General features: G+C 36.8%; 1 protein-coding gene across 2 annotated transcripts in view; it reads left to right on the forward strand.

The window, feature by feature from the left end:
- Positions 1-234: 234 nt before the first annotated feature.
- Positions 235-12,107, forward strand: part of FRMD6 (FERM domain containing 6) — a 35,947-nt gene continuing 24,074 nt past the window's right edge. Inside the window, exons 1-5 of one of the 2 annotated variants that reach the window (XM_008701512.2) lie at positions 235-487; positions 5,137-5,227; positions 8,271-8,374; positions 9,630-9,706; positions 11,910-12,096. In XM_008701512.2, coding sequence (XP_008699734.1) covers positions 389-487; positions 5,137-5,227; positions 8,271-8,374; positions 9,630-9,706; positions 11,910-12,096 — 558 coding nt within the window. In that variant the 5' untranslated portion in view covers positions 235-388. The remainder of the gene's footprint in view (positions 488-5,136; positions 5,228-8,270; positions 8,375-9,629; positions 9,707-11,909; positions 12,097-12,107) is intronic. The other variant, XM_008701514.2, reaches the window with a different exon arrangement.

The raw sequence follows: 12,107 nt of genomic DNA on the forward strand, positions 1-12,107 counted from the left end.
TGAGGCACTCACTGGCTTTATGTTTAATTCATGACTGTGAATGAAAGTTTTAAAACAGTTGATAGTGGGCAAAATACAGAATGCGTTTCAGTGCGTTCTCATTTATTAAACCAGCAGCCCTGGCTCTGAGATGTGCTGTCCCCGTGCCAACAGGAGCAGTTGTGCTGTTGCTCATCTCCCTGTCTCTCTCCTCACCAGTCTCGCTGCCTTTATTTATGGCTGGCATTTGGGCTTTTTTACAGCTATGAAACCTACATAGTGGAACATCATGCTGCTTCTCCTGTAGGGCGTGTGATGAGGAGCGGAGTTTGGCTTTGGAGTGCTCGGAACCAGAGGAATCGCCGAGGACTCGGAGCCCAGCCCTGACCACTAGAGAGCCCACAACACAATGAACAAATTGAACTTCCATAACAACAGAGTCATGCAAGACCGCCGGAGTGTGTGTATTTTCCTTCCCAACGATGAATCTCTGAACATCATCATAAATGTAAGTAGATCCAACTTTAGAAATGTTTGAATATTCTCTTCCCACCAGTGACCACATTCAAGTTATTACCTGGTGAAGGGTGAAAGCCTTACAGAATGAGGCCATGAGTAATGTAGCAGAATTGGGGTGTTAAAGTTGTCTACACAAGTATAAACTTTGAATTATGGCTTAAGTGCAGCTGCTTTCAACATTCTTTCACCTGGGGGTAAAATTACAGAATTTTGGTTACTGTATTATAGAAAAACACCTTGCTATTTTAGAACTCTTTGCGGAAATATGAATTTTAATTATATAATATGAATTTGCTTTTTAAATGCCTTTGAGTTGTCACACACATGAAATGGTAATAATTGCTAGCTTCTTAATATGCATCTTGATCATTAATAGTAGCCTGTGTTTAGCCAATTTCAAGAATAGGCTGTGCACTTGAGCACTAAGCTGTGGCTTTTGGTTCTTGAGTCAGAGTTAACTGTCTTAGTTAACCTGGACATTGAGGAATATGGTACTATTTTTAACTTCTAAAATTGAGTTATAATCTACATACAGCAATGTGTAGGAATCTTAAGTGTGTAGCTCAGAGAATTTTTACAAGTGTATATACCCATGTAATCATCGTCCAGCTTGAGATATGGTATATTTTCAGTACCCCAGAAAGATCTTTTGTGACTCCTAGACCGTAATCTCCACCCGAAGGGTAGTAACTATTTCCTCCTCTATAATTTGTTTCTGAACTCCAGGCAGCTGAAATTGTGTGGTGTGTTCTCTTTTGTATCTGGCTTCTTTCAGTCAGACATTTGGCCTGTGAAATTCATTCATGCTATTACATGTAACACTAATTTCTTTTCATTGTTGTGTAATATTCTATTGTGTGAATATGCCCAATTTGTTTATCCATTTATTGTTGATGGATATTAGCTTATTGTAAGTATCGGGCTATTATGAACAAAACTGTTATGAGCATTTTATGTGTATATGCATATGTCTACATTTCTGGGGTTTATTCAAGAGTGGAGTTGTGAATCATAAGGTTTATCTGTGTTTAGTTTTGGTAGACGCTGCCAAACAGGTTTATGGTAATCAGAATCATGCCTAGCATTTTTCGACCCCCTCCCTATTATTGACTTTCATATTCTTCCTTTCACTGATTGTATTCAGATGGAATTAGGGAAAAACTTGCCTTAGTGCATGCCTTGAATTGGTTTTCTTTGCTATATGCTACTATATTTTTAACCCAATTGCTATGTAAAAGAATATTTCTAAATGTTATGCTGAATATATATGACATTTAAGTAGCTTCATTAAAAAATTTAGACAGGGAAAGGTTCTGCTTATTATCACAATTATTTTGGTTTTATTCTGACAATCACCACAGTTTCGCAGTTTTAGTTTGTTGATTTACTAATGTAACCTCATTTTTGCTCATAGGGATTTGTCCATGCATCAAACCTTCCTCTTGGATGAATTTTATCATCTGTTGGGCAGAATTTCTTTTGATTAACAACATTGTTATTGAGGGTACCCAAAGTTGTTTTTGACTATGTGAAGTGATAGGCTATTATTTTTACATTTGGTGTTTAAAAATCCAGTAAAACTCGGCAGCTTATCTTTTTCAGTGTGGTCATGGGCAAAATACATTAAAAGGTAATTCTACTTATATAGGTGAATATGCTATTTCAGTTGTTGTATACAGTGATTTTATAAAAAGATACCCCTGAATTTTTTAAAAATTCAAAATCAAGGCATATAGCCTAAGCACTTAAGAAAGTCCTCTCAGTTCCATCCATGTCTTCAAACATAATCCACTGGTAGATTGTATACCTGTGTATTCATGTGTGCAATTTTGCAGACATACAGGATGTGGAACAAAACCTTCCTGACCTCAGGTAACTGGAAGGAGCACGAATCTGTCTTCATGAGGACTACTAAGAGCTGACTCCAACTTTCAAAGAAATGAATTTGTACTAAAATCTGAGCTGAGGAATTAATTAGGAATAACATCTTTGCTACAGCCATAGTATGTGGTTGTGAGAATTGAGGGTTAGCCCATAGCGTCATTCCTGACATGTAACAAAGTAGCTGCTATTATTACTTTAATTCCTCATCAGAGATTAATTTTACATGTTTTCACTTTCCTTATTTTGCAAAATTAGTGTAATATCCCCACAGGATGGTCAGGACTATGATCATGGATTGTATAGCCATCTATCGTCATGATTAATGAGGGTTTTAGGGTCACAGGGATCTCACTTGAAATCCCTACTCCTCAACATCCTCTGCAGCCTTGGGCAAGTTAGTTTTTTTTGCTTCCATTTCCTCATCTATGAAGTAGAGATAATCGTCCTCTCATCACGGTCATTTCGAGGATTTAAAGATATAACATGAATAAACTGCTAACTGTAGTGCCTGGCAGCTGGGAATTGCTCAGTAAGTGAGCACTTAATAGAGTAGCACTTGTTTTAATTTCTTTGAGCTGTTTGTTCATTTCATTAGGGAGCTCTGTTAATGAAGCTCAAATGGAGAATCTGAACTCCCTCTAGGCCTATAAGATTTTCTTATTCCAGGGCACGTAGACTCCCCTGCCATATCCAGACTCCTCTCTAGCAAGCTGTTGAACAAAGGAGGGAGGAGGGACCGAGTTAAGTAGCGTGGAGGCCCCTCATTGCTATAAAACCAATTCAGGGCTGCCAAAGGTCTGTCTTTTTCTACAGTGTTACCTTTGTATTCATAAAATTGCAATGGATGTTTGTAGTGTTGTAGTCTAACAAATTAGCTGTAGCAAAAACAGTTTTATTAATGGTCTCATTTTTTCATCATTTCTAAATATTTTTTAAACAAAGATAGTTTATTCCTTGACATGTGTAGTTGATAGAATGTTGTCTTTCTTCATGTGGGGTAAACCTAGTGTTTTGATCATTCTAGTTTCTCCATGAGTTTGAACTAGTAGAGGACGTTTTAAATGATTTTAACCATCAGGTAAATATTAAATATGGAAACTTGGTAAATTTTGACAATAAAGCTATGGTAAATGTACACAAAATTTTTGAGTAATATAAATAGTGGCCAAGAGTTTATACCAGTTCACTAAGACTAAAGTGAACAATTCTTTTTTTTTAAATATATTTTAAACATGCTTGCTCAATAACAATGACGTTTATTTATTTATTTATTTAAAAGGTTTATTTATTTATTTTACAAAGAGAGAGCATGTGCAGGGGGAGGGGCAAAAGGAGAGGGAGAGAATCTCAAGCAGACTCCCCACCGAGTGTGGAGCCTGACATAGGGCTTGATCTCAGGACCCGGGATCATGATGTGAGCTGAAACTAAGAGTCAGACACTGAACTGGCTGAGCCACCCAGGTGCCCCAACCATTGACAGTTAGGATCAAATGCTGTTTTTATTAGAAAGTTCCATATGGAGTTTATTTTTAGATAATACTTTAATTTTTAATACCTCATACTCTATAGCACTTTTTAAAGCTCCATTGCTCCTGAAGATTAGAGAACTTGAAAAATTTCACAATCAGCTAAAATGTAGCCTTAAAGACTCATAATATGCAAATAAAAAACCCTCAAGCTTGTTTTCACAGCAGGTAAGACTTTGAAGCCGCAGCCTTACTTAATTACAGTTTTAAACAAGAACACTTACTTACTTGATAGTTGTTACAGAGTTTTATCAGTAGGTTCCAAATACTTGATTTAAACTAGCAGAACAATAATAAGTATATGGGATATATAATAGGGGTGTGTGTGTGTGTGTGTGTGTGTGTATGTGTATGAAGGAAATGTACAGCATTATTTGAATAGCAATTACACAGTTACAACATGGTATGTTTTATATATTGTTTGTGGTTTGGAATTTTTCTGTTAACTTTTTATCACATTTTATCTCAAGAGCTTTGTTTATGACATTTAAAAATACAGTCAAAACGAAGGATTAAAGGTGCCCTAGATGGTATGACATTTTAAGTCTCAAATTTATAGTGTATTAGTATATTAGACCATCAAGAAGAAAACCTTCCTTGTAAAGATACTTGTTTAATTCATGCTTTTGATAATCTGAACAGCCTGTTTTGGATACCTTCTGAAATATTTATCATGCACCATGGTTTTGGAATAAGGCCTTGTCCATATGTCATAAGATTTATGAGTCTTGTACAGGATAGTATTGGTACCTTATTACCATTTTGTAAACATTTGTATTGTGATAATCATTATTGAAACACGGCACAGATTAAAGCAATTACCATGAACCAACAGTTGTTTTGCCAGTGTTGCTTGTTGTTTTAAGGCGTATAATTAGGGTGCATTAAATTGCCTGATTGTGGGGGTGCCTGAGTGGCTTAGTCGGTCAAGTGTCTGACTCTTGGTTTCTGCTTGGGTCATGATCTCAGGGTCATGGGATTGAGCCTCATGTCAGACTCCAAGTTCAGCGTGGAGTCTGCTGGAGATTCCTTCCCATTCCCTCTCCCTCCCACTGTGCTACTCCCCCCAGTTGCATGCTCAGTCACTCTCTCTCTAAAATAAATAAATAAAATCTTCTAAAAAGTTTTTTAAAAAATAAATTGCCTGATTGTGGCTCAGCGTGTGGGCTTGGCTTACCTGCTATCTCAAATTGTGTTGTTTTGTTTTGTTTTGTTTTTTTCTCTACAGGTTAAAATTCTGTGTCACCAGTTGCTGGTCCAGGTGTGTGACCTACTCAGGCTAAAGGACTGTCACCTGTTTGGACTCAGTGTCATACAAAGTAGGTTTTAGTCCCATCTCTGACAGATTTAGCCAACTATTCCTGAGGAAATGATATTTTATAGCTGTTACTTAATTTGGGCATATTGTGATAATCCAATGTGTGGTTATCCAAATACCCATAAGCTGGTCATTATTTTTAGTCTAGTATTCATTTTTTAATCTTAACTGATGTGTATTTCTTTTAAGATTTAGAATTTTAGGCCATGTATTATAGTTTGAACTTAAAAATCGGTTCCTTTTTAAGAATCTAGATTTTGTGTTTGTTCTCTTCTGTTTTAATGAACCAAGCTTGATTTTTGTTTCCTTACACTCAGGGAGTAGCTGGAGCGAGTAGGAAATTATCTTGAATGCTTTTATAATTTCTTTTATAATTTTTAGGCATAAGAAAATTTAGGCATAAGAAAAATAACTCTATTCAAGTTCTCTTCCTGGTGACTATATAGTATAACAAAGTGACCTACTAATTTGCTCCTATTTTCTGTATTTCCCTCTTCACACCTTCTCTTTTTTCCAATTAGACTATGTGATGTGGAGGTAAGGGATCCGTTTCTTCTGTATATTTTATGTAAAGTTTTTCTCCACATAAAGGGCTCAATATAAGCCTGTTCCCCACCCCACCCAGGATTTACCTGCAACCTTCCTTATAAGCTTTTCCTTTCAAATCATGTTTTTAAATTTCTCTAGTCTTATGTCAAAAAACCTTTTGTATCTTTGTTCCTTTTTTCAAGAATACTTGTTTTGTGAAATGTGTTTAATTGTATTTTATACTTCTTTATCATATTCTACTACTGGAATTGGTTTAAATTTAAAGGCTCACAACATCTTGAGAATCTGGTTAGTACCATAAAGTGCTTAGATCTGCCAGGTTGGAAAGTGTATCACGATCAGCTGATAAACAAGGCCCTTCACCAAAATGTGAACCATTTTCAGTTGTCTTTTTAGGAGAGGCCGGAGAGCGTGGAGCAGGGAGCACCTCAGGAACCAATGAATCAACCATTTGCTCTTCAGTGCAAATAGTTTCAGCAATAAAAACACAAATGCTCAGCTCCATCCTTCTAGCAGTGCACCCCTCAGTCATTCTTTCAGTAAAGGACCCAGGAGAAATAAGATGCCGTATAGATTCTAAAAAATTTTTCCTTTATTCTAAACTCAAAGTTAATTCTTTTAATTCTACAGCTACAGCCAGACTGTTGATCTGTGTTGTTCAACAAGTCAGTCTAATAAAACCAGTTTACAGCTTCTTAGATTTCAAAATGAGAGTTTTTAAGATACCTTTATTAAAAGAGAGATTGTAGTGTGGTGAAAGAACATTGGAAGAGCAATCAGATGACCTGGTTCTAATTCTGGTTCTACCACTGGCTAGCTGTGTGGCTTTAGAAATACCACTTGACTTCTCTCGATTTCACTTTTCTCACATGTCAACTGGAAATTACTGCTTCACCTGCTCTGTCAGGTTTTGATACATGCTTTTGAATTCTTAAAATATAAAGTCACAAACTGTCAGATGGTAGAGCTATGGTAGTTTAAAAATATGTGCTGGTACTCAGTGATAAGTGCTGTTTATTATATTGCTTCCTTAGATGGCGACTCATCTGAACACAAATAATATTCACCAGAAGGGGTTGTCTGGTCTTGTTCATTTCATGTTAATTGGTAGCGTATGAGAGATGGGAGATAATTTAGTTGATCTGATAAGTAGATTTAAGTAGCACCCTTTTTTTGTCCGTGGGACCTCTTCCCTATCCCTTTCATTCAAATTGGTTGGCTTAATATGTCATTTATAAACAGAGTAGCTCTACCCTTCCTATTCTCTTATGGGTCTTTTTCAGTCATACCCCTCCCCCCCCCCAGCATTCAGTCAGGAGTGACAGTGTGGTCAGGATCTACCCTTCCAGAGTGAGTACATTTTTATGCAGAGCTCTCCACAAGCATACTCCCTTAGTGATGGTTAGAGAAAAAGGAATAAACGTTTTTAAAAAAAGAGGCTTAAAACTTTGGGGGCCTAGGTGGCTCAGTCAGTTAAGCCGCCGACTCTTAGCTTTGGCTCAGGTCATGATATCACGGTTGTGGGATCGAGCCCTGTGTTGGGCTGCTGTATGCTTAACGGGGAGTCGGCTTCAGATTCTCTCTCCTCCCTCAACCCTATGCCCCCCCCCCCGCTTGCACATGCGAGTGCTCGCTCTCTAAAATAAATAAATAAAATCTTTAAAACTCTGTATGAGCTAGGAATGCTGAAGGCTTTTGTTGTGAAATATCTCTTTTTTAAAAGATTCTCTTCGGGAAATCTGAAAATTTTAATATTTTTTACCATCTTGTCTTCACATGTTTAGATAATTTTACATGGGTTTTTAGCAATCATAGTTTCTGTTCATCTTAAGAACATCATCCCCTTGAGGAAAACTTTGGCATTCTTTTTTTGTGTGAGATTCTTTTCCTCATTCCACAGGATCAGTCCCAAAGGCAGTGAGAGTAATGGCTTGCCCTTTTATCGGGCTGTGTTATATGTGGAGAACACAGAGAAGAAATAGTCTTAAAGGCTGTTGTTCACAAAGTGTGGGTCAGGCCCTCACTTGGAAATAGGCAGTTATCCTCAACATCCCCTAATTTCTTACATAGCTGTTAGGATGGTGTTTCTGCCCTGTTAATTATTCTGCACCTATGACGAGAGTTCTCTGTGAACTCAACAAAAGCATGTTTCTCTAAGAGCAAGGAAGCCCACAGTGTTGGAAGTTTGTGCATTAGCGTGACCATAGAAACTAAGTAAAAACAGGAGGTGGAAGCTAATATTTCTTCTAAATATTACAGATTTTTAATAGTATGTGTTCTGTATGGCAAATGCAAAATAATTCATTAAAAATCTCATTACTGTCTAGCCAACCCTTTGTCTTTAAGTATCTTGTTGAGTTTTCATGGTACTTTGTGAATTCAGAACACATTCACAAATTTTGAGGCTTTTAAAAAAAAAACAAACCTGTTTTTGTGTATATTCTTTTCTTTTAAATCTTTTCTTTATCATCTTGTCTCCTTTTTTTAATGTGCAGATAATGAACATGTCTATATGGAGTTGTCACAAAAGCTGTATAAATATTGCCCAAAAGAATGGAAGAAGGAGGCCAGCAAGGTACGACAATACGAAGTCACTTGGGTGAGATTACATTTATAAGCAAAATTATTTTGATTTTTTTAAAAGGTTTATTTTAGCTAATATTAAAAAAATATTAAATTTAAAAATTTAATTCATGAAAATGTTATGAAGTAGAGAAGGGGAAGTAGAGAAGGGGAAAGGGAAATGAATTATAAGTTCCACAATGTCATGTTAATGAAGTGTTAATAGTTTATTGCATACAACAATAGATTTTAGATATCTGCTTAAATAGGGGTGCCTGGGTGGCTTAGTTAGTTAAGTGTCTGCCTTAGGCTCAAGTCATGATCCCAGTGTCCAGGGAGCCCCAAGTCGGGCTCCTTGCTCAGCAAGGAGCCTGCTTCTCCCTTTCCCTCTGCCTGCCACTTCCCCTGCTTGTACTCTCTCTCTCTGTCAAATAAATAAATACAATCTTTTTAAAAAAAAAAAAGATATCTGCTTAAATAGTGTTGGATAATAACTTTTTAGTGATTTTGGGATAATGCTTTGAAATGAAAACCATGAAAAAAATACTTACTCCTCTTTTGTGGCTCTATTAGCTGGCAACACTGATGTTCTAGAAGTTATTCATAATTTTTGAATCCACTTTTACTATACTTACCTTTGATACTTTGTTACTTTATTGTACTGGCGGTGCCTTTATTTAGTAAACATCAATTCCATTTACAAGGGAGATCACTCACAGGGAATTTACCTAGTGTTTCCAGGATCACCCTAGTAAATCAGGAATAAATCCCTAGTGTCTAATCCTAGATCCTCCAATTTGTATTTTAAGAGTTCTTGGAATAAACGGGAAGGCTACTTGAAAGCCAGCTACAAAGTAAGGCACATTAAAGTCTAAATAAACAAACAACATATTAGAATTCGGTATGTGGAATGTCCGAGGAACAAGAGAACATTTGTAATGAAGAGCAAATGGTCACCAGAGGGGATAGAGCTGAGAGAGGAGCTGGATCTCAACTAGAAATTTCCACTGGTATTTATTTTTATCTTCCCTTATGTTGTCATTGGCATTACCGTGAATGAGTATCAGATACATGATGCTGCTTTATAACTTCCCAGTTTTGCATGAACTTGGTATCCATAAGGGACAATTGTCTGCCCTCTGCCAGCTACCACCACCCTGCCCCCATCAGAAGTAGATAAAACCTTTTAAGATTTAAAAACTATCTTGTAAATAATGATATTTTTTTGCTTTTGAAACCCCTTTTTGTAGTAACTAAAAATAGCTTGCTTTTTATATGTGTCTTTATTTTAGGGTATTGACCAGTTTGGACCTCCTATGATCATTCACTTCCGTGTGCAGTACTATGTGGAAAATGGCAGATTGATCAGGTAAGAGGACAGGCATTCTAAACCTTTACTTTCCCATAGCGCTCACCTTCGTGTTTGTTTGTTTCCACCTGCTATGATATAGATTCCAAAAGAGCAAGGATTTTTTAAAAAAATCTTTTTGTACGCTCATGTATCCTCAGTTCCTAGAACCGAGGTTCAGTAGACACTCAATAAATATTTGTTGAATAATGAATGAATGAATGATAATGTTAGATTGTTGATGAAAATGTTAACAGTATCACTGCCTTACATTTTCTGTACTCCATGTTTTCGATAACAGATCAGTCAACAAAAAGATATTTCATTCAAGAAGGAACTAGCATTTTTGTGAAGAATAGAGAAACTAATTAAAGGATTATATTCTTTTCTGGTGGTAGGGTGGGGAGTAGTAGGACAAGCAAGCAAGAACTCTCTCCTATAAAAATGCATGGTGTTTATACAGCCTGGTTTTCTTTCCACCTTCGGGGTCTTGCTTCTGTTCTTGGCAGTAGCTTTAAAGCTAAGATTACACCCAGTGGAGCTATCCTGTGAGAATCTTAGGTGCGGTTTGGCAAGGGCAGGTAATTGATTCTTTTTCTGGAGGTGGGTGCAGGAACAATACTATGCTTGTGATACAGACTCAGAATTTACCATCTCAGAAGCTCGCTTTGTCATTTGTATAGGAGGATTCAGTGCCAGAAAACGTTCAGAGGTTTGTTGGCTGATAGAAAATACTAGAAATGTGAACTCTGTTTTACTTATTTACTTTTAAACTCTGAGAAACCGCATGTAAAAGAGACAAAGATAGATTTGGCAAATGAGTTATATGTGAGGTTCACTCTTAATATTTGTATTATTGCCATATGTAAATTTAAAAGTAAAAAACATTAGCCCATAAATAATTTTTTTAAAAGGCAAAGAAACTTTTTTAGTTATTCCGAGTTTGTGTAAAATTTTTCCTCGACTTACCTACTAAGTATGGAATGTGCTGAAAAGAAGCAAAATATATTATTTAGCCACTAATTAACCCCCTGGGACTAATGAATGTTTAATTCATCCATGTACTTCTGTTCTTTTCCCCAGGGATAAACTAGTCCAAACACTGTGTGGTCAGCATTATAAAAAGAAGTGCTCTGAAAAATATTCTGTCCCAAGGGGGAAAAAATTACATAAATGCCTTATTTTTACTCTTCCTACTTAAACACCATCTTAGTTGAAATCAACTCATGTTTTTATTGTCATCAGCTAATGAGCTATGAATCTCAGGTAAACATTCGACCTAAAATAATAGGAAGGCAAAGAAACTCGAAAAAATACACACACACACACACACACACACACACACACACACACACGGTCTTTTTTTTCTCTTGCATTTTTGCTTTGATCACAAAGGCGTCCCATTTGCCTGTGACATTTTTTGGAGCTTGATCCTGTTTTCCCCTAGTCAGCACTTCTTACTCAATGTATTTAATGGGAACTATATTTATTTCTGGCCTCAACAGATTGTAATGAGTGTGTTATTACTATTTCCATTTGTGAGCAGTATCGTGATTGTCGTAACATGTGCGTATAAAACCACACCCATAAAGTCACATCCACTTAAAATAAAAGATTTAAGGCAAGCTTTTTTTTTTTCCAGTTCATTCATTCTGAAAAAGAAAAAAAAAAAACACTATAATTAAAAATTTTTTTAGCGGGCATATAAACAGAAATATTTTTAAAAGGGCCTAGGGTATTTGTAAACCAAACCAAAACAGAACAGCAAACTACTAGAGCCAGGATTGTCCCCTCAGATTCGTCCTTGTTTATAGCATATGTGCAGCATTTTTGCAGCAAAATAATTTTAATGCAGACAACAAATGCCTAGGCTTCTATACTAATCCTTGTTCAATGAAATGTTTACCATATTGGAGTGGAATGATTCAGACCTTGTTTCCATTCTCTGAATGAATCAAATGTTATAGGCCTGAGGAAATGGTATGTTTGCTGTTGGGTAGTCTGACTTGGAGTTCTGCCTCCCTGTGACCTGGGTGAGGCAGCAATCAGGTATTAGCTACAACCCTCCCCCCCTTTTTTCAAGGAGTTGGTGGGGGGGAGGGAGGACGAGGGAGAAGAAACAGAAGAGCTCTTGTCACCAGATGGATAGCAGGATTTGGGTTCTGTTTACATGCCATCGGATTGTTCCATCAAATGTGAGTTCTGTTTTCTTTTATTTTCCTAGTGACAGAGCCGCAAGATACTATTATTACTGGCACCTGAGAAAACAAGTGCTTCATTCTCAGTGTGTGCTCCGAGAAGAGGCCTATTTCCTGCTGGCAGCCTTTGCCCTGCAGGCTGATCTTGGGAACTTCAAAAGGAATAAGCACTATGGAAAATACTTTGAGCCAGAGGCTTACTTCCCGTCCTGGGTAGGCACTGT

Source organism: Ursus maritimus, unplaced genomic scaffold, assembly GCF_017311325.1.
Source record: "Ursus maritimus isolate PB19 unplaced genomic scaffold, ASM1731132v1 scaffold_25, whole genome shotgun sequence".
Taxonomy (NCBI): domain Eukaryota; kingdom Metazoa; phylum Chordata; class Mammalia; order Carnivora; family Ursidae; genus Ursus; species Ursus maritimus.